This window comes from Haemaphysalis longicornis, unplaced genomic scaffold (genome assembly GCF_048455015.1).
Source record: "Haemaphysalis longicornis isolate Haplotype H1 unplaced genomic scaffold, Haemaphysalis longicornis Haplotype H1 scaffold_12, whole genome shotgun sequence".
Classification (NCBI taxonomy): domain Eukaryota; kingdom Metazoa; phylum Arthropoda; class Arachnida; order Ixodida; family Ixodidae; genus Haemaphysalis; species Haemaphysalis longicornis.
Genome location: NW_027526225.1, coordinates 3973232 through 3996611, shown reverse-complemented (window position 1 = coordinate 3996611; position 23380 = coordinate 3973232). Strand labels below are relative to the sequence as shown.

Below are 23380 nucleotides of genomic sequence, written 5' to 3'. Positions count from 1 at the left end.
CACTCGGGAACATACCTTCTACCCTGACGCAGTTTACCACATTAAACTGGAGTGCAGTGTCCTGCAAGCGTGGCCTTAACTCTTTAGAACTGCCTGCATATTATTTCCCAAGCTGCATTGCTGGACCAACGTCACCACCCGAATGTACATCTCTCTTGAAAAGTTTTCTCACTTCTTCATCTCTTGAAACATTCTACGTCACTATGCCATCCACATTGCAGCAGGCCCATTTGAAAGCACACTACCTTGGGACCACAGCAACAACATCAGTTTTTGTCTCCAATCTTTGTTTGACTCTTGTAAGTGTAAAAAAGTGCCTTGGCCTTTTCACAAACCAAATAAAATCAGTTTTTAGAAACTGAACTGTAGTGTCAGTACTCCGTAAACTTTTATGCCTGGAAAGATTTTTCTTATTTATTTACCTTTATTTTTAGTTACCTTATTGAACACATCTGGGAAACAATACAACAAATATTCAAATCGACAGCCAAAAGCTAGCGTCCGGTTTCACACAGAAATGCATTACTGTATAGCAAGACATGGCAAAACGCAGAAAAGCAAAATATAAGAATTACGCAACCACAGAAGACAATACCTGCTGACTGGACGAGCAAAACATTTCACATGCCAATTGAAAAGTTCTCGCAAGTTTAGTTTCAACTGTTAGCACACCCAATACTTTCTCACCGAAGGAACTCAGACAACCTTTCACCACACATTTTAACAGCAAAACTATTTAGCAATTGTGTGCGCGTGTCTCGTGGCTACCGCCCAGAGTCCCTTGTGCACGTTTGCAAGCCAAGCATACCCACTTAGGGCAATTGGCCAAGACTGACCAAAAGAAAAAAAGATAAAGAAAAAAAACCTCCAGCGTTCGTTGTAATCGTGGCAACACCTGTGCGGAACGGGAGAGACGCATCGTAGCGTACGCCCCTCCAAGGTGACGTCTAATAATTATCACTTCAAAAATATGGAGGAAGCTCACACTTATAGCAACAATGATGGAGTAATTGTTGTTGCGGCAGCGAAGGAGAAGCCAATCGGCTGCAATCATGGACTCGAACCGTCATGACGGCCGCAAACGCTGTGTACAGCTGTGCTACTTTCAAGTCTAACGCATTAGTGTGAGCTCCCTTCACTTTTTCACAAACAGGAGGTTGAAATTTCCGTTTGTAGCGTCAGGTGCCGCGACACTGTGAAGAGGGGAACAGACGGCGAGGCGACTCACGGCCTGCAGGTGTGACAGGTAGGTGGACAGCTTCTTGTAGGAGGTGCGGCGGATGTCGAGACGCCGGCCGGGTGGACAACGGGGGAGAACATGGCCGCTGTACAAGCTGCTGGCTAGTAGGGGCAGGGGCAGCTTGGACCGCAGCGCTGACAGCACACAGCTGTCCAGCAGGGCGTCCATCGAGTCCGTCTGCACAGAGCATGTAGCCAGAAATACTTATCAGGGGTGTTATACATCGCCAGCAAGAAAAGAACACAAAAGGAAAGATAGCCTGCGCGCAAACGTTACATTTTCAGTTTGTTATCCAATTTTCTTATTTTCGTTTTTTGACTCTGGTGTATGTTAGCCGAAGTGGAATTCTACTCGTGTAAAATTTCCCCAAGGTAATGTAAGCCAAATTTTTGTTCCACTGCTCTACCATCTTATCGCAATCTCTCATTCAATTTTTTCGTACAATTTTCATATATTCAATGTCATATGTCAACAGTGAGATGTGTTAAGTCTTCACTGCTTGAGTTTTTCTTTTTTTAACAGCAGAGTTGTTTAAGCTTGAGCTTTGTTTGTTGGCGTTCACAAAAAGAAATGCCAAGAAAAAAAAAAAAACTGGTGCGCGCCACCCAGCACAACCTCCGCCCAGTCAAGTAGGCAGAGCCAAGCCTCGCCTAACTATCACATCACACGCGTCGGCACTGCTCGACCTCCGAGAACGCTCTGCCCAGCATTCGTGGTGTGATCTCTCGCATGCTCTTCTCCTCACCAGTTCACGTGCATTCTCTCCTCAAGTGAGAAGCACAGGCGCCAAGTTCGCGGAGCCGGTTGCCTCTGGTTCTAGCATGTGCTAAAGCGGTCCACGTTGGGAGAGATGTGAAAGTTTGCAAGCAAAACAATCCGACCCTGCAGTGACAGAGAACTTTCAGCAGCAAGCTCAGAAATACGTGAGGTGCAACAGCTGGGACTCCGACGAAGCGAGGGGGGCCACAAGCTATGCTGTTTCTCCTGCCTTGTACCACCAGTGCAAGCTGCGCCAATTTTTTTTTTTTTTGTAGCTATAATTCAGAAGCTCTATCCACACTGGAACACAGATATTTGTACAGTGAACCCCGCTGATACGTCCCCTGGATGTACGGTGACCCACTTCTTACGACAGATCGCCGCGGTTCCGGCAAACTCCCCATACAAACAATGTATTAAAAACCCTGAATATACAATGCTCGGGTGCACGTGGTCCGCTTCATACGACAGACCCTGACGGCGATAAACCGTCGTTTTTCCCATCTTTTACACTGCTTCACTCCCGCTTCTCGACCTTTCTTTATTCTAAACCCCCATTTGATGCTGCTTGAAGACCAAAGGTCCAAAGGCGGGCCACACCACTTGCTGAACAGACGCAAGCAAGCAGACAGGTACTGGCGGGCGGGAATTAACCTTCGACGGCCCCACATGGTAGCAGAATGCCAATTCGGAAACCGTGAGAAGTCGGTCCAGGTGGCCGGCAGACCGCGAATTTGAAGCTCTCATTGAGCCAACGAACGTGAAAATACACGACGTGCGAGTGTTGCTTTACTGAAAGAGAAAGGAGAAGTTGACTCCGCCGATAACTGCCTCACTAACTGAGGGCACCTCAATGAGTCTACGAGGAGGATAGCAACCCCGTGGCAACGACCGAACACCCGCTTTCCCGCTCGGTCCAAGTTTCTTCCTTTGACGATGCCCTCTTTCTCCCCCTCTCTGTTTTGTCTGCTTATCAGTGTCCTTCGAAGCCACGTTGACGCTCCACTCCTTTCTCTGCCGCCTTGCGCTATTGTTCGCTTCGCTTGGCCTAGGCAGTTTCACACTCTCACCTTTTCCCCTCTCAAACTGCTCAACCGCATCGGCCTTAACTCGCACGCATGAGGTGCAGGGCTGGCAGGCTAGCGCAGATGCGCAGGGGGGCACAAAATAGGAATTTTATTTTTAGAAACTTTACATTTCAGTTAGGGGTTCGCAAATTACGCGAGAACGCGCTCAATATAGTAGGTAGTTTAAATAAGCTCTCAGCCCACCTGTCGTGTGAGACCCTCTACTAGGCCGGAATTTACCCGAACCCTGATCGTACGACACCCCAGTCATACGACGCTTTCGCGCGGCCCCTTGGAAGTCGTATTATCGGGGTTCCACTGTATTTGATTTCAAGTTAGCCTCTACCATTCCTACTCAAAAGTATTCTAATCAATCTGCAGCCAGTTTCTACTGTTTGTATTAGGGAGTACTCCACGCAGTCAATTTGCAGCCAGTTTTTACCATTCATTTTCAAGAGTATTCTATTTGATTTGCAGCCAGCTTCTACTATTTGTATTGGGGAGTAATCTACGTGTTGAATTAGAAGCCGGCTTTTACTATTCCCATTCGATTCGCAGTCCCGAAATTTCATAATCACACTTGTTACTTCCATGTGCACCTAGGTAAAAGGAGGGCAGGGGTTATTTATCACTCTGCAAGCTGTTCAAAGGCACGCAAACTATTAAGAATGCTCACAGAACTATGAAATTAGCCCAAAGAAAAGGTTTTAAATAATTTGGCTGACAATTACGACACCCCCTATTGTGACATTAGCGCGTAGGGCAAACTGCCGTTCTGTGGGTGATGGCGCATACCTGCTATATCTCACGAAGTGATCACCGCATCAGCAAACGCATGAAGGCGTGCAATATACTTTGGCGTTATTTCATAGCGTGTCACCGCAGGGGACCACGTTTCGTGCCTTTTGCCACACTTTCATCTTCTGCTTCTCTACTTGCTCTATCTTCGGTGGCCTCTTCGTTCTCTTAGTTATCTCGTAGCGCACCGCCGCTCAAGAGAATATCTTGCGCTGCCTCAGCATACCACCCTCCCCCTCACACTTCTGCTGCACTGCTCACTCTGTCTCAGCTATCTCCGGTGTCCCCTTCATTCACTTGGTTACGTCAATGAATAACGGTGCCGCGAAACCACAGGAGTGGGCGCTTAAAGGGACACTGAAGTGATATGTAAACATTGCGAGATTACTTGCGCAAATTGTAGTCCGGAGTCCCCAGGCCATGTTTCGACCACCCTGGGCGCGTTTACGCGATTTTATTTAGTAGAAAAATTAATTTGAAAATGCTGTCCTCCTCTCTTTACGCTCGCCCATTTTCTGCGGCGTTTTCGTGTGACGTCAGGAGGGGATAAGCTGGCAATTGGCTACGCTACTGCACGGCTCTCGGGCCTTCAGACAGAGTCAGTCGGCCCAGCGTTTCGTCCTCCGGCCGCCGACGAGTCGTCGCAATTCGTTCGCTCAGTTGAAACGAAGCCAGGACACGTTTGTGAATGGTAGAATTTGCCTTTCTTTACTTGGTTAGTTTGTACACTGTATCTAGCTCCAAGTCAAGGTCGCTTCACACAAGCGCTGCATAAGCGCACATGCGACGCTTCGCTGACTGGTATGCCAGTAGGAAAATATAAGGCCTCTTGAAGGCGGGAAAAGAGTCAGCGAAGTCAATATAGGTAATAAGGAAATAAAATCAAGTGATATTTTTACCGTACAGCGTAAAACTAGGGTGCGGGAAGCACTTTTCTGCGCTGGGCGAACAAGCACAGCGGTCAGCAGCACGACTACGCATCTGCGAACGCTTTTCCGTCTACGAAATGCAATTGCTAGACGTGAGCTATTGTGGAAACTCGGGCGACGCTTACTGCACGAGCGCAATACAACAAATAGTCACCTAAGCTGCTTAAAATGCCAAAACTAAATAAAAGTGTAAACTGGTTATACAATATATACCCTATATTACCAATGCCCAGCGGAGCCTGCTCCGTGGCCGAGTGGTCTGGGTTGCTGGCTATGCCATCGCAAGTATTTTGCAGGTCACGAGTTTGAATCCCCGCGGGTGCATGCTTTTTTTTTTTTTTTTGTAAGTTAACTTTTTCGTTTTCCGCCGATGTTTTCTATATGGAGTTCACCTTTTTTTGGGCCGCAACGTTCATGGCTCTACGAACTAGTTCACAAAACGCGCGCAGGCTGGCACTGGCGCGCTAGCGAGTTCTCGTTGGCGTGCTGTTGCCATAAGCACCGACTGCTTGCAGCAGTGGGCACAGGCCAGAATTAACAGACCCTTGGCCTATTGCGAACACGGTTTTTACAACACAGGCATGAGGGAGGCAAGCTCCAAATATGGGGGAAAAGCGCATGACATTTGGGTGTCTGCGGGTACGCAGAGGGCGTTCATGCACTGCGTAGGTTTCGGCTAGTGAATGCTACAATTCCAATCCGTCCTAGGAGGCTTATCGTTATGCATTTTTACAGCTGACAACATGGCAGAAGCGCGGTACGATGATTACTGAGTTATTGAGAATGCCCATCCAACAACGCCAACGGTTGTGTTTTACAGAACCGAAACCGAAACCGAAACCGCTCACCTTGGGCATCGTCCAATCACGATGCCCGCTCCTCCTAACGTCACAGCTTTAGTTGGTGCGGCCGCCGCAAACCGCGCATGGTAGTTTTTCTTCTTTCGCGCTTTGCAAAATAATTACCGATTTGTCAACCGAATAAACGATGAAAAGTGTGCTAATTTGAGCCAGTCTACGCAGTGCAAGCAAAAACGGGAGCTTGACATATTCACTTCAGTGTCCTTTTAAGTGCTGCACCCTAAAACAAGTGGCATGTCTTGAGAAACGTAACTGACCGTCTCTTCTTCTGGTGCTGCCTCCTCCTCCTCCTCCTCCTCTTCCTCCTTGTCCCCCCGTGACAGCTCTTCTGCTGGATGATCAGTGCCTTCGGGTTGCTCCTCTGCTCCCGCCTCTTCCGCATCCCCACACTGCAATTGTCACATGGGGAAAAAGAACACTGAGCAATCAAAGGGATGTAAACTTTTACACCTAATACAAGATGCAAAGAACAGAGAAGACATAACGCGGGCACACATGATACGCAGTTTCGTGTGACACGGAACAAAACAGGAAACTTTTTCCCTGCCTTGGGTTCTACCGAGGTCGATTCAAGGTTTGGTGATGCAGGGAGTTACTGAAGCTCTGAAACCAGAGTTTGAAGAAACACTGATGCTAACCACATTTTTACTGCACAATGCACCTCAGTAGCTGTGAGCACCTCTGTACATACATTTTTTTAATTTCCGAAAGCTGATAAAAATCTGCTGTTTTCTTTTCTTCGCCAACAATATTAGCAGCATTAATTTTATTTTTCCTATCAGAATACAATGTGTGTCCAGCTTCATGGGAAAACTTTTTCACTCGCACGTATGCCACAGCATTCCCACTGCCGCCGCAACCGCCGTTGCCACCCTCACCAACCCCACCACCATCACGATCATCCCAAACCGCTTCTCAATACTAACCAGAGAACAACTTAGCCCTTAGTGATGTCAAGTGTCGACTTAAAAGTTGGTCCTCATAGTAGATTAATGTCTGTACCCTTATAATGAGGGCCCCTTATATAAAACCACCCTCTCATCCCCATGAGGTGTCAAGCAAACGAGAGTTTCAAGAGTTCCCCATTTGCGTGCTCTGGTAACATAGTGCCACATCAGGCCTTAACACCTCTGTGTGCTTCCTGCCGGATCGTCCATTTATTGCCAGCATCAAAATGATGCGCGTCAAAACGAGAAAGGACTGTTTCATTTTTTCCAATGGTGACTGCACAAAGTATAAAGGTGCTCATTTTTATTCCACGGCCTTTGTCTGGCCATGCATGGGTGATCCTAGGAGGAAGCAGACTGCAACTAATGCACTCCTAAAGATGAGGCATCCAGCAATGCGACTGAGTTGCAATGTGTGATCCAATCCCTCTCAGTTTAGGGCCGTTTTATGCAACACATTTCTGGCTAGACAAATGCCCAGTTGTGGCAAATGCGCAACGAAAAATGCTACGTATGTAATACACTGTGCTGCTTACGAGAATATTGTGGTGCCGCCTGCGGTTTGTTATAGGCGCATTCACTCCCGTATACTACGTGACAGGGTGAAGTGTTCGGAGCGACAGTGTGTGAGAGAGGATGGACGGTTCACCTTTTGAGCGAGGAGTAGCATGATGCTATTGGACGAACAACTGCAGCTCCAAAAGGGCCCCCGAGTGAATTTGTCAAACCCTATTTTGTGGCTGCACAGTGTTTCTCGCAAAATCTTTCATTTCAATATTTAATGTAAGTCTTTAGCTTGCAAGGCACGGAACAAGGAAGCACCAGGCACCCGTGGTGGCCACCTTAATGGTGCCATGAAGACAAATACTACAAGTTTGTTTTATTTGAAAGATTGGGTGTTTTATAGTGCCCCCAGCACTTGTCTGGCAGCGAACGATGCTTTATTCACTGAGAAACTAAACAATTTAAGCCAAAATTTCAATTCTCCCACTGAATCGTGTATTTCAGGCTGTCAGCAGTGACGCATCCAGGGTAGGAACAAAAAAATGAATGTTAGCATGTTGATTAAGGCCATGGTGAAACATCTTTTGTTGCCTTATTTACCGTCCGACCGGATTTGTACCTGGCTTATTTTGCTACAGTTGACAGTAATCGTTCCAAGAAACATTTGGTGTGCTGAACAAACAGGATGACATAAGTAGTGATGTCACTTATGCCTAGGATAGTGCGCAAAGTATGCACTGGTGCTACTATGCTTCTGGGTGCATTTGTAATTTTCAATGTTTACGCCACCATTCTTACTGGTATAAGACAATGTGTACCAAATTTAAGCACAGATATCTCGTTCTGCAAGCTTATAAGCCCTGTTTAGTTTTTGAGCTCAATTTTGTCATGCTCGGCCAATCGCAATGAGCTGCCCATAATACGTCGCGAGTTCAGCGTGGAAAAGTAAGTGGAGTGTCGCATGGGTATTCTGTTTTCCTCATTATACAGCTTATTTGTGCAAACTTTGCGATAAAAGTGGTGTCAGTGTTATTCTAACGAGGCAATCTTTCGAATGAACCAAACTTGCATTTTGTCTTTATCGCCCCTTTAAGAAGCTACCACAGTGGCGTCAAGCTGGATAGCGACAGGGTTCAACACGTCACCCTTCTCCTCAAAAAGTTGAATATCAACCATTCCTGGGTACCATCAGCTCAGCCTGCAAATTAAACTTTTTTGTAATCTACTAAATTGAACACTGTGGACTAGCCACGACATTAGAAAATAAAAACTAAAAGCATGAAACACATCCTATGCACACTGGAATTTATCCTGTCAGGAAATAAAGCAGTGTTGGTTCACTCTCTACAGTGCCAGGTTAGGGTTACACTGCAACCTGTTTTCCATGTCACTAAGGAGTCCCACTACAGCATAGTAGTGTGTGACCCCTCTCTCTACAAGCTCATTTCATGCTGTACTGACAACAATAAACAAAATTTTAATCTTTGAACCAAAATACAGCAGAACCCCGATCTTACGTTCCTCAGTGCTGCATTTTCCCAGCTGCTGCGTTGTTTTTGTCTAGTACCGGCGCAGCTCACATAGAGTGCGATTTATTAAAATCCTCACTGTTACATCGTGGCTCAGAGTACGTTCCCAGATCATTCGTCGCAATCTGACACTCTGAACCCGTCCGGGCAACATGCGCAGACCGCCATTTTGACGTTTGACGAGCATTGGCCAGTCTTGGCTACGGAACTGACTGCATAAAGCCTACGTGGATGCGATTTGTCACCACTAGATGGCCATATGTTACTCTATGCCATGGTTTCTCAAAGTGGGTTCCGCAGGACCCTCCTCGGGGTTCCGCAAGCCACTGATAAATTGTCCCTGGCTCTGCACTCGTCAAGTAACTTAGATGGCGAAACCTAAGTGCGATCAATCAAAGGAACCTCCATTACTCCTGCCCGAGTGTCAGTAAGCACATCTCAGAGCAAAACACATAGGCGGGAGCTGCACAATAAATCTTGCCAGCAGCTTGTAGTCAGCCCCACTCCAAAAACGGGCTGCGTGGTTAAACTATTGCACTTGAATCTCAGCCTTATATTACCCCCATGCACATTTCTTCTGTTTGGAGATAGGTTCCGCTAGCGTACTGCTCACGTAAAGTTGACATTCACATGCATAAAAATCAAAAGCAAGCAAGCTTGCTTCCTTTTGAATTTATTGCACGTGAACATAGTGTGAACAGAATGAAAAATGGGCAAGGGGGGGGGGGGTTCCTTGGCACTTAACGGAGCTTCACAGGGTTCTCTAGGACCAATATGTTTGAGAACCCCTCCTCTATGTTATCACCATCATCACTGCTCTTACCACGGAACTGGAAGTGCGTGTCTGCCATAAAAGCACCACCGGAAGAGTAGTACGTGCTTGTGTCGTCATCGTGCGCTTAAAGCTTTGAGAACACTGTTGAACTTGCAACTGCGAACTTTGTCGTGCCTTGATGCCGCTGAGAAAACGCAAGGTGCTTTCCCATGAGGAAAACCTTGACGTACTAAACGCAGTAGACAAGCAGCCAGTGCGGAAGAGTCGACATCGCTAGGGACCTTGCATTGCCATGCGCGGTGTTTTCCAGCGACTGCAAAAAGAAGCAATCTTACATTCTCAAGTTTTTTTAAGGTTCAAAAGCCAAAGTTGAAGAAATACATGGTTGCAAGTCAAAGCTACACTGTTTTCGTTCATTTTCGAAAATTTCTTCACTGCTGCGTTTTCCTGGTTGTTACGTTTTGTTTTCATGGTCCGGTGAAAAACGTATGAACTGGGCTCCACCACTGCATATGTTAAGGCGAGCTTACTCCTCTCAAGCAAACGTTAAAACAGTGAACAAAAAAAGAAAAACTTAACCATCCCTTCCTGAAGAAAGTTGAGGGAAGCGCGAAAACTTTTTCACACTAAAACTGCGTCAAAAGTGCGTCAGAACTTTCGCTGAAAGTGCATCTAATGAATTGTCAAACCTTCGCAAACTAAAACTGCAAACCAAGAACAAACCCGTGCAACGATTTTTTTACACACTAAGCCAATGCATATATTGATACGCGGTTTATGAGACGAAGGTATACTATTGTACTCCTTATTCATGATTGATGCGTGTATTGTCTAATCTAGAGCCATTCCTTTTTTGCGGTTTTCCAGTAACCGTTTTGAAACAATCAGGGAAGCCCAGTTTAACGCACGCGGCCTGCGTTCAGAGATCTTACCAAGTCGACCAACTGGTCTATGAGGAACTGCATTAGTTTTAGGACAGGGAGCCATCAGGCCCACTGAGAAAACTTTCGGTTGAGAAAAAAATTGGCCACGTATCTGCCTGCTTCACTGCAAATGTCACCAAAAGACGACCGTCTTCTGGCGCCACATAACTGCCTCGCCTGTGTCCTCCACCCACCTCTCACACTGTTTCCCTCCTGTCTCGGTCCACCCGTCATAAACGCAAAGAAGGTGAGGTTTTAGCATGAGCATGTTTGTGGTTAAAACATTGTTTTAAACAAGTTTTTTTTTTAATTTACTAGTGCGAAAATTGAGCCCACATCTATTTTTAATTATAATAACACTCGAAGTACCAGTTATGCATTGATGTTTTTCCTCAAATATGCCTAATATTTCTGTTTGGGGAATGACGCTGAAAAATATGCTTCAGGATTCTAGATTCAGAAGACTGGAAATGTTTTGCCTATATACATGCCTCGTTCAACGATTCGTTTAAGTTTAGCCAGGTGACTGAACTGACGGACAGACAGTCAGATAGGGCGAAATTTTCGTGTTTGAGCAGCCCACGAAAGACTATTGTCTTTCATATGGACCCGCCGCGGTGGCTCAGTGGCTAAGGCGTTGCGCTGCTGAGCACAAGGTCGCAGGTTCGATTCCCGGCCGCGGCAGCCGCTTTTCTGATGGAGGCGCAAAGCAAAAACGCCCGTGTGTACGAGATTTCGGCGCACGTAAACATCCCCAGGTGGTCAAAATTAATCCAGAGCCCTCCACTACGGCGCGCGTCATCGCGTTAAACCGTACGATAATCATCATCGTCATCTTTAATATGGGTTAGGGCAGGCTTACCCCTGTCCCCTGCTCTCCGTCCTCTTCACCACTGGCATCGCTGAGCCGGGGTGGCGGCGGCTTCTTGCCCCCGTGCACCCAAAGCTGGTCACCCAGGACGTGCAAGATGGCCACGGCCTTGCCCGACCTCCGCTCGTTAGCCACGAGGACCTGCGGACTCTGGAGCAAGCGCCCAACGGCCACGGCGGCAGCCCTGCCCGCCACCCGGACGGCCACGGGGTCTCCCACACGGGCCTCCGACAGCCGCTCGCTGCAGCCGGTCAGACCGGGCGCCATCAGGTCTGCACCACCTACGTAGAAAACGGTTCATCCCTAACTTGCCTGTCACTTTTCTTTAACCACACGTGTTCCCCTCCCTCTTGCACAGGTGGTTGCTTGGCTGAATTGGTATAACATTGGTTGAAGGCGCGAATTATCGACCAGGACAACAGAAAGAAGACAACTTGTGCCTTCTTTAACTGCTTTGTGTCGCCGTCTTCTTCCTGTTGTAATCGTCGAGACTCCTCCCTCTATTTCAAGTCACCAATTTTGTTGCTGGTATGGTCTGCCTGCTGTCTCTGCTTCGCAAGGTGTGAGATCAAACTCGCCTTTGAACACAGCCTCACAGTGTTCTTTCACCGGAACAGTGCTTGAAGACAAAACACAACTTCGTTCGGCTTGAAAGAACCCGGCTTTGGTAATGCACTCAGCTCCGTTACAGCCACAAAAAACATTTCTTTAATCGGAGAAATGAGAGAAATATTGAAAAACTTTTCCCATTTCGTGCTGCGGCGGCATAATATAGGCAGGAGTGACGTAACATGGGCCGGCACTAAAGACATCTCTATCAGTGTGTTAATTACACGTTAGCATTCAAGTGATACACACGAAATGATTCAGGACGCTCCCCCAATTGTTTCTTGGCAGTGGCTTAGGCGGCCACCAATCGCACAAACAACATCCTATGAAGCCATAGAGAGAAGTCACCAGAAAGTAGCGGGTGGGTCAACACTGCTTCATGTTTTCCTTCATAGCCTCATTATTTGTTTGAAGTTAGCAATAAAATTTTTGTCACAGTTATCAGGATAAAGAAGTTTTTTTAGTAAATAAAAATTTTATCATGGCCTCTTTAAAGGCAAACACCACCAGGATACTCTTTTTCTGCTATTACTGGCCAGTAGCCTAAACATTTGATCGAAACGGTATTAATTCAAATTAATGCACGTCGTACTGGTCCGAGAGAAAAGGAAATGCCCTTGGAGGTGCGTTTTGGTCACAACCGTCGCGGTGGCTCCATGGCTAAGGCGTTGTGCTGCTAAGCCCAAGGACGTGGGGTCAATCCCGGCCGTGGTGGCCACTTTTCAGGTGGAGGCGAAAAGTGAGAGCACCCGTGTGTCGAGCTTTTGGCCCACGTTCAAGATCTCAAGGAGGTAAAAATTAACTTGGAGCCCTCCTCCACTACGGCGTGCCTCATAGCCTAGGTGTACCTTTGGTGCGTTAAACACAAATAACAATAAAAATTTAAACAATAAAGCACTTCGGTCACTCACAACGAACCTGCCATGGAAGAGACTCACCGGCCAGCCGTTCCACCACATTCTCCCAGGTGGACAGGTGGGGCAGCAGGGTGGGCAGCCGCCACAGGGTGTACACGGTGGGCAAGAGGGTGTCCCCGGCATGCTCGAAAAAGACCGGCTCTGCGTCCAGGCAGTAGACGGTCACCGAGTCGCCCCCGTGACAGAGAAGCCGCAGCTGGAACAGGTCCCCCGACGCAGGACACACCAGGTCCAGCTGACTGGGGCTCAGCGAGGGGAACTGCTTTTCCAGCTGGGCACGCAGGCGCTTGCTGCAAAGGGGTGGCAAAATAAACCATATTTCAGAACACCCACCCGGCTGTTTGTTTCCGCAGCAAAACATGCTCATTTTATCATGCAAGCACCCCACCTCTTGTATATGACAAGACCCCTCACCAAGCTCTCCTTGATGCAGCGTTAATGACCATCACATAATGTTTGTGTACAGCATGTGGATTGTGGCGCCCTTTCTGTGCGGTTAGCGATGTCCACCCGACACGGCGAAATCACTCCACAGTGCTGATAGCTGTAGTTTGGCGCGGTGGTACTGAAGAGCCCTCACAGAGTAGGAAGGTTATGTACAGCATGCATGTGTACACTTCTTAGAAGGATGGCTTAATACGGGTCCCATATCAATGTGCCATATTTCAAGTGCACCAGCGCTTTGTATTGAAGCCTCAGTACGGTTGCCTTGATTCATCGCGAAACCTCAGTCATAAGAACTTAACATTCCTCTAGCCTTGGATGTAACTTAAGAGATTTCGGCATCAAAACTGAGTTCCGAGCCAACCAGGAAGATTTTAGGGCTAAACGTAAAGGAGACAAGCGCTTCAGCAAGGGTGAGGTGTCAGGGTGTATGACTGCACTGCCTGGAGGAAGTGATGTGCATTGCATTGCAACATTCAACGCAAGGTCGTTACACTCCAATATTCCACGGTGTCAAGCTCAGCATGCAGTTATTAATAGTCGCAAGAGCTTTGTCCGACTGCAATGCTGGGGTCGCCGGCAGAAGGGGTGTGCTGCGCCGTTAGCAAGTGACATCACCCACGAAAATTTTGAATAATGTACGGCGTAAGGCATTGCCCTGCGGGATACACGAGGTGATAAGCACAGCTGTCAAACTTCTCCAGCAAATGCTATTCTCTTTGTGCGGCAAACAAATAATTAGCGGATCCATTCCAAGAGACCACCGGGTACCGTGGCGTCACAAAGCTTTGGGTAGGAGATTAGAGTGGGAAACTAGTCGAAACCAGCTTGAATTCTGGAAGCTCGCAAGGCATATGGCAGTGTACGGAGACTAACAGTTTCGACGAGGGTGGAGGCAGTATGGGTGTGGAGAGAGCAGTGGTTCCGAGGTTCCTCTATTGCGTGTCTTTTCACAATTCGATGCACTGTGTAAAGCAATTTGTACGTTACACGTCGCGTGCCCGAGAAAGTTGCAAAGGCAATGATACGGTGAAGGTTGATAGTACTCGCAGCACGGACGTAAGCGCGAATACGAGACCGTTAGCAGGGCAAAATGAAACGTACCGGTCAGTGTTCCTGAGCCGAACGTTGGACTTGATCTTGAAGGGTTTGATAAACATTGTCCGGTAGCTGGTATTTACACGATTCACTCAGCGATCGGTCCTTAAAGAGCACGAAAGCGTCGCTACACGCTATTAACCTTGTGCTGCAACTTTCACACGTTCCGGAAGTGAAGACGAAGTATTTATTCAACAGGGCAAATTTTTGCTACACAGACAAATTTCGCCGGTGTCACTTGCCAGGGAAACGCAACACCACGGAAATGCTGGTCCTGGTCGCGCCGGCCGCCAGTGAGGCTCGCGTCGGCTAGTTGACCGACTTTGCGACCGACTGGACGGCTCGGTCAACGCCTCCTCTACAACATTGCCTGTCAGATCACTCACTTTCCAGTGAAAAAAGTTGCGCGCTCTTTGCGTCTCGCGCCACTGGCCTTGCAACAAAACAGAAAAAAATCGAAGCGCTTTCACCCTGTGAAGAGGGAAGTCCAGCGAAGCTGCCCTTATATTTGCTATGTAGGATTTCTGCTATGTGAAATTTAATCACAGCACTGGCTCTAGTGCGCCACACAGGTGGCTACCGGCGAGATGCCGGTGAGAGCACGGCATTGCGCAATGTCAGGGGGGGGGAGAGACGCGGCCGCGCTGGACCGACTCTGAAAGGGACACTGAAGTGATATGTAAACATTGCGGGATTACTAGCGCAAATTGTAGTCCGGAGTCCCCAGGCCATGTTTCGACCACTCTAGGCGCGTTTACGCGATTTTATTTAGTAGAAAAACTAATTCGAAAACGCTGTCCTCCTCTTTTTACGCTCGCCCATTTTCTGTGGCGTTTTCGTGTGACGTCAGGAGGGGATGAGCTGGCAATTGGCTGCGCCACGGCTGCGCTACTGCACGGCTCCCCGGCCGACAGAGTCAGTCGGCCCAGCGTTTCGTCCGCCGGCCGCCGGCGAGTCGTCGCAATCAAGGAGGTTAAAAAAAAATTGCTTGGTCGCAATTCGTTCGCTTAGTTGAAACGAAGCCAGGACACGTTTGTGAATGGAAGAATGTGCCTTTCTTTACTTGGTTTGTTTGTACACTGTATCTAGCTCCAAATCAAGGTCGCTTCACACAAGCGCTGCACATGCGACGCTTCGCTGACTGGTACGCCAGTAGGAAAATATAAGGCCTCTTGAAGGCGGGAGAAGAGTCAGCGAAGTCAATATAGGTACTAAGCAAATAAAATCAACTGATATTTTTACCGTACAGCGTAAAACTAGGGCGCGGGAAGCACTTTTTTGCGCTGGGCGAACAAGCACAGCGGTCAGCAGCACGACTACGCATCTGCGAACGCTTTTCCGTCTACGAAATGCAATTGCTAGACGTGAGCTACTGTGGAAACTCGGGCGACGCTTACTGCACGATCGCAGTACAACAAATAGTCACCTAAGCGGCTTGAAATGCCAAAACTAAATAAAAGTGTAAACCGGTTGTACAATATATACCCTATATTAGCAACGCATTCGCGTCTCGCTTCGTGGCCTAGCAGTCTGGGGCGCCAGGATTTCACCGCAAATGTTTTGTGAGTCACGAGTTCGAATCCCCGCGGGTACGTGCTTTTTTTTTTTTTGTAAGTTAACTTTTTTGTTTTCCGCCGATGTTTTCTGTATTGAGTTCACCTTTTTTGGGGCCGCAACGTTCCTGGCTACACGAACTAGTTCACAAAACGCGCGCAGGCTGGCACTGGCGCGCTAGCGAGTTCTCGTTGGCGTGCTGTTGCCAAAAGCACCGACTGCTTGCAGGCAGTGGGCACAGGCCAGAATGAACAGACCCTTGGCCTGGGGCGAACACGCTTTTTACGATACAGGCATGAGGGAGGCAAGCTCCAAATATGGGGGAAAAGCGCATGACATTTGGGCGTCTGCGGGTACGCGGAGGGCGTTCATGCACTGCGTAGGTCTCGGCTAGTGAACGCTACGACTACAAGCCGTCCTGGGAGGCTTATCTTGTGCATTTTACAGCCGACAACATGGCAGAAGCGCGGTACGATGATTACTGAGATATTGAGAATGGCCATCCAACAAAGCCATTGGTTATGTTTTACAGAACCGAAACCGAAACCGAAACTTGTGTGATTGCTAACCTTGGGCGTCGTCCAATCACGGCGCCCCTCCTCTCAACGTCACAGCCTTAGTTGGTGCGGCCGCCGCAAACCGCGCATGGTAGTTTTTCTTCTTTCGCGCTTTGTAAAATAATTACCGATTTGTCAACCGGATAAACGATGAAAAGTGTGCTAATTTGAGCCAGTCTACGCAGTGCAAGCAAAAACGGGAGCTTGACAAATTCACTTCAGTGTCCCTTGAAAATACGCGGCGGTAGTGTCAGGTTACGCACGGTGGTGGAGAGGAGTATGAAGTGGCGCTGTAACGATGCTCCTTCCGCAGATGCATGGCCATCTTCACTGTGCAACACACGGTATGGGTAGTGCCTATAATATAGTATGGGAAAGCCTGCTTAGAAAAAACCAAGCTTACTCCAGTGACCAGCTGGAGTCCTTCAATTACACGATATATGATGATGATCGATACTGGTATCCCCTTTGTAGCGGGGTGATGACGCGTCATCTTGCCAAAAAAAAACTAAAAAAGAAACAATATACGTATGTTTTGCACTCTTCGTTTAATATTAGCTTAGGGCAGGCACAAAAAAACTTCTTAGGCACAAAATACTTTTTTTCCCTGTTACAGGTGGTAGCTGTCCTAGGCAACATTCCCCTCTCTGCTTTTCGTCCACCAGCATTATAATCTTATTTTCGTCGCCTCGACAGTCTTGAAGTTAACTCCCTCTGTGCTACCCCTAAAGTCTAGGGCCTCTGGAAGCCGAATATTTCCCTCGTGTAGATTTGGATATATACACTCGCGTTCTAACATTAAGTGCCGCATAGTTTCTGTTTCTTTTCCGCAGACCACGCATACCCCATCATTTTGTGTACAGTTCCCTACAAAGCTCTTATTTCGAAAGCAACCTGCTCTAGCATCAAAAAGCAAAGCACTGCCTTGGGAATTATCGCAGAAATTTTCCTTTCTGATGTCTAATTCCTCAGCCCTGCACATCTCTAACGAAGTTTTAGCTTCCATTTTTTCTCTTCATTTATCCGTTTCTATCTGCCTTGCCTCTTTTTTTTTTTTTTTTGGTTACCTTGGCTGACTTGAATTCTTCACTGTTCTTTCCGTATTTCATCGTTAGCCTTCTAGTCTTCCTTAGCCACTGCTTGTCCACGCTAAAAAAGTTGGCTCCAATCCACGCTGTGAAGGTGATTGGAAAGCAAAACTTTGAACGACACCCACAACAATTGCCCATGCGATCACTTGAATTCACACATGTGGCTCTACAAAGAGTGAAACCAGAGATTCTGCCAGCCGTTACCTGGAATTCGTGGGGGCGGCGTCCCGAACGCAGGCCACGGCCGGGCTAGAGCGGCGGAGGCCGCCGCTGTAGTCCGGCCGTGCGTCGGCGGTAAGTCCGGCCTTAGTCCGGCCGTAGTCCGGCCGTAGTCCGGCCGTGCGTTGGCGGAAGGTGCGTCGTTCGAAGGGTGAGACAGCGGAACCTAGCCATCCTGATGTGTTAGCTCGGGGCTACACCCCCGCGCGACACAAGCGCAGACACGGAAACAATTCATCATGTGAGCTTAGTGATCCCCATTTATACCGATTAAAACTAGTTAGTTGAGTAAGTTTGAGAATTGCGAGAAAGCTGAGGGAACGTTTATAATCGCTATTTATCAGAACCAGTTGCTCCTTTCGCCTTTTGTAATACCTCTTAAAACACAACCGAATTGGTATTCACCAATTTAGAAAAAAGAATCCCATTCGTGGCAAGCAGTGCGCTAAAGGTAGCGTTTCTCTAGCGGCCAGATGTCTGTGGGGGGTCTCTATATTTTGTTTTCCCGCCTTGCAAACCTATCCTTAACGTATCCTTGCAGTACGACCACTTAATTCCGTCGGGTCCGGGTTACCCAGGAAGTGCTGTCGAACAAGTTAATCAAGCCGTGCGAAGGAAGCACGCAATGAACGCGAAGCTGCGCCAAAACAGGCCCAAAACAACCGTCGCTAATGCAGACGACAAAGCCGTACCTCCGACGCGCCCGCCAGCGAGCAGGCACCTCCGCGCGGGAAACGCTGGGTAAATTCTCCGCGCCATCTACAGTGTGCTCCGTGAGTGAAACCCTCCGCCCCCCGCCCCCGCCACCGCCTCCGCCGCGTTAGGAGTTTATTGTCACGCACGCCGCGACAGAACCGTTGGCTGCAGGTAGAGGTAAGCTTTGCTTTAAAACTTTAGCTGTCCACCTACGTTGATCCATGGCTCTGAACCTCCTCTCAAAACATATATTGGCACGTGACAGTGACAACGCAGAGATAGGTTGTTTAAAAGACACCGTAGTGACCGACACAGAGGCGGGTTGATGGCGCAAACCCAGTCCAGCCGAAACTCCAACTTCGTCTCTCTTCTCTCCCTTTCCGTTGGTCCTTCAACTCCAGCACATACCCAGATAAAGAGAGATTGGACGTAGCTGGATATGCACATGTGATTAGCGTCAGCTCCTGGCGATGCTGGCCAAAGTCTGCGACAATATTTTTCTCTGCGCTTATCTTACTTCAAACGACGCCTAGCCCATATCTCCCTATCTCCCTACACTGATGATGATGATGATTGCTATTGGTTTCCCCTTTGTAGCGGAGTGATGACGGGTCATCTTACCAAAAAGGACTAATATACCTATGTTTTCCACTCTTGGTTCAATACTAGCGCTGCTTAGGGCAGGCACAAAAAAATTATGCCCATCTTCCCGCGAGGGAACCCTGGTGTGATGCGACGCATCGGGGGGTTCAATTGGTGTTTCCGCTGGGTTGATTCTCTAAATCGCGTGAAACGTGTTGTGAACGCGTATGATGCATGCAGTTCCATCACATGCGGGTGTTCCTATACGCGGGACGATGGGCGTAATTGCTGTGTCACACCACTCACTGAAGGGGCCGTCGCTTTCATCACGTCTTCATCGGAAGAATCAAGTCAAGCACGAAGTAGTCAAGCAAGGTCACGTCAAGTGCGAGAGCGAGCGCTTGACTGAACCGCCGCAGCGCGACACCCGCTTTATATTCACAGCGCTTGAAGGAGAGGAGACAATTGAGGAGAGTCGCGCATGCGCGCACTTGCGCGTGCCGGAGCAGTTGTTAATGCAGCGTTACGCAGCGAAGCGCGCCCAAACAAACGCGCCAGCTGTGGTATGCTAATGAGCCGGAGTGAGAGTGTTGCACACAGCTGTGGGAGAGAAGAACGGGGAGGGATGCGAACGGACGGCGCGACGACGACGCAGGAGGGACATGCCTCAGAGCAAGAGACGCGTCGCATCTAAAAAACTTATTAGGCACAAAATACTTTTTTCTGTTGCAGGTGGTAGCTGTCCTAGGCAATATTCCCCTCTCTGCTTTTCGTCCACCAGCATTCTAATCTTCTTTTCGTCCCCTCGACAGCCTTGAAGTTAACTTCCTCTGTGATACCCTTAAATCCTAGGGCTTCTGGAAGCCGAATATTTCCCTCATGTAGATTTGGATGTATACCCTCGCATTTTAACACTATGTGTCGCATAGTTTCTGTTTCTTTTCTGCATACCACGCATACCCCATCATTTTGTGTACACTTCCCCACAAAGCTCTTAGTTCACAGGCAACCTGCTCTAGCCTCAAAAAGCAAAGTCCTACCCTGGGAATTATCGTAGAAATTTTCCTTTCTGATCTCAGCACTGTATACCTCTAACGACGTTTTAGCTTCCATTTTTTTTCTCTCCGTTTATTCGTTTCTATCTGCCTTGCCTCTTTTTTGGTTGCCTTGGCTGTTTTGGATTCTCCACTGTACTTTCCGTATTTCATCGTTAGCCTTCTAGTCTTCCTCAGCCACTGCGTGTCCACGCTTTTCAAGTATAGGTACCTAAAAACCTTAGCTGCCCACCTACGTTGATCCATTGCTCTCAACCTCCTCTCAAAACATATTTTGCTCTGCGCTTCTCGAACTTCAAGCGACGCCCAACCCATATCTCCCTGCACTGCTTCCGCAATAATTCGTGCACTAATCCGTGCAATAGTGCACTAATCCACGTGCACTAACATATTCCCTGCACGTTGATGATGATGATGATGATTTCTATTGGTTTCCTCTTTGTATCGGGGTGATGACATGTCCTCTTACCAAAAAGGACTAAGATACATATGTTTTACACTTTTGGTTCAATACTAGCGCTGCTTAGGGCAGGCACAAAAAGCTTATCAGGCACAAAATACCTTTTTTTTCCTGTTACAGGTGGTAACTGTCCTAGGCAATACTTCCCTCTCTGCTTTTCGTCCACCAGCATTCTAATCTTCTTTTCGTCCCCTCGACAGCCTTGAAGGTAACTTCCTCTGTGATACCCTTAAATCCTAGGGCTTCTGAAAGCCCAATATTCCCTTCATGTAGATTTGGATGGATACCCTCACATTCTAACACGATGTGCCGCATGGTTTCTGTTTCTTTTCCGCAGACCACGCATACCCCATCATTTTGTGAATACTTCCCCACAAAACTCTTAGTTCCATCACATAGTTCCATCACTAATCCGCATAGAGCCGGCTTCCCCTCTAAACACAAATGCGTCGCTGGGAAGACGTTCTTCCAGGGGTAAGTGAAGCCGTGTCATATCAAAATATAAGGAGGCCAGATTTTTTTCTATTTGTAATATTTTTTTTTCCCGTACGCTGAACACAGGCCGCTGGGTAAGTTGTTGCCGCGGGCGCGAGACCGTGGGATCCCAGCCATACACAGCTTCGCTGTAAAACGTTGGCTCACGGTTATGGTACGGCCACTCGAAAGAGAAGACGGCCAGCCGATTATAGTGCACCTCTACGTCACTTATTGGAATTGGTTAAGTGACTCCTAAAGCGAAAAGGCCGCCGCCTCCAAAATACACGAAAAATCGCGACATACAAATTCTCACTGGTTCCGACACGTTCCAATTAAAAAGCGCACGCCTCATAAATAAAACACAAATAATGATCAGCGCGCGCTCTACCACGCAACGCCCGGGCATGCGGAGAGAACGGCATCGGCAACTGTTCCGCTGCTTTATTTGCACAGAGAGTGTGCCCACCCAGTGGTATGCACGGCTAGACAGAAAGGTGCGCCTAGTGCGCCTGCTAGCCCACCACTAGCGGGCTAGCAGGCGCACGCGTTGTTTTGTTTTTTTTTTTTTTTTTTCTGAAACCGGTCCTGTAGCCTTTACATTGCATACCTCGGCAAAACTGGGCGCCACTCACTCACACTCACACAGAAAAATATATTTTCCTTCACACAATCACTCACACTCACGCTCACCAGTCGCCCTCACCACTCGCTCTCACTCGTACTCACGCTCACCGCTCGCCATCCCCACTCGCACTCACTCGCGCTCACCACTCGTCGTCTCCTCCCGCACACGGTGTGTGTACAGCAGACCCTTCATGTGTCATGAAACCGAACCGTATATATTCAGTTATACAGTTGAACCTCGATTTAACGAAAGTGAATGTGCCGGGACCCGCACATTATTTCGTTAAATCGGGAACTTCGTAAAATCGAGAGAACGACAAATTTATTGCCTAGCGAAAAAGCTCGTGATTTTCGTCTGCGCGCTTCGTGAAGCTCGGGAGCACGCACTTCTCGTAGCTGGCCAGTGAAGTCAAAGCGTCCTCTGCACCCTCGTGTGCCCCAACAAACAGCCGCAGAAGGTCGACGGCGTCCATCAGCTGACTTGGTGTGGGCACGGGAGCTTCGACAGTATCCGGATCACTCTTAAAAAAAAGGTCGGGGCATTCACTAATGGAACACTAACAAGTTACTTATCCCAGTATACACTAGGTACTTAGTAACTGGAGGCAGTAAATTTAGTACTAGTCAGGGTTACTAACTGAAGGAGGCAGTATACGTACCACTACCTCCCCTATAAGTCCTAGCGATAGCACTGTTCTGAGCTACACGCGCTTACTAACTGGCCATGCATAACCTAGTCACAAGCACGACCTTAATCTAGTGCGTATACTTCCTACATTCAGTTAATTTCCTAACCATGCAGTCAGTGGCAGAGCATACAAAACCGCGGGGTAGTAAGGTTCGTAAGAAGTTAGTAAATACGGCCGTTACTACCTTTTTACGACCTTTTTTATTAAGAGTGATCTCTTGCATCTTTGGACTCCTCTTGGGCGCCGGAAACAAGCTGCACTATCTCATCATCGTCTAGAACTTCTGTTGTGTCAGTGTGTGCACCTGCCTCGGCGTTCACGAAGTCGTCGAAGTTCTGATCTGCGGCCGCCTCGCGACGCCGACGAAGCTCTTCCCAACAACTGGGCGATATCCTCTTGCTGCTCGTGGTGCGGGCTTGTGGAGCCCGACGCAGCCTCGGAAGTAGAAGTGTGGAAGCTCCTTTGAAAGTGTGGAGGCAGTCTGCTACCGCTCCTGCGCTGGCAGCGCACTGCCAGACATTCTAGACAAAAAACCCTTTTTCTATGCATCTTCTTTCCTGGATTGCTTCGTTAAATCGGGTTTGGCGGCGAAGTTTGTTTCGTTATTTCGAGTTCGTAAAAGCATTAAGCCTATGGGCAACTTCTGGGGGAATCCTAATTTGTTCGTTAAATCAAGAAATTCGTAAATCTGGTTTCGTAAAATCGAGTTTCAACTGTAACGCATTGCAGCATCACAAGGCCATCCAAATCATATTCGTAAATCAACACGCCACCAGAGAAATAATTCCAGAGTGCCCCATAGCAGGAGCTCAGTGACTACATATTTCCAAAGCAAAAAGCAACACCGCCATTAACAACCATCAAAGCGAGCGGCAAAGACAGATACACCCCCATTATGCCACACCTGTAATGTGATCGCCAGCCAACAACACATATTATGGGAGTGCCCCATTTATGCACATATTAGACGACACTACACTATAGAGTGGCTGGCCACCCAGAAGACCAGGGACGAGCAACGTGACCTGGTTGACTTCATCGAGAAGGCCATCAGTGGGAGCCTGGACGGAGGCACCCAGACTCCATGAAGCTCTCCGACACAGACA

At 48.1% G+C, this 23380-nt stretch overlaps 1 protein-coding gene across 1 annotated transcript in view; it reads right to left on the bottom strand.

The window, feature by feature from the left end:
- LOC144162284 (eukaryotic translation initiation factor 2D-like) overlaps nucleotides 1–14570 on the bottom strand; it is a 35563-nt gene extending 20993 nt beyond the window's left edge. The window contains exons 1-5 of the mRNA XM_077692762.1: nucleotides 14277–14570; nucleotides 12750–13018; nucleotides 11194–11483; nucleotides 5911–6042; nucleotides 1229–1417 (exon numbers count right to left, since the gene is read on the bottom strand). Of these exons, the coding sequence (XP_077548888.1) occupies nucleotides 1229–1417; nucleotides 5911–6042; nucleotides 11194–11483; nucleotides 12750–13018; nucleotides 14277–14332 (936 nt within the window). The 5' untranslated portion in view covers nucleotides 14333–14570. The remainder of the gene's footprint in view (nucleotides 1–1228; nucleotides 1418–5910; nucleotides 6043–11193; nucleotides 11484–12749; nucleotides 13019–14276) is intronic.
- Between the last annotated feature and the right edge of the window lie 8810 nt (nucleotides 14571–23380).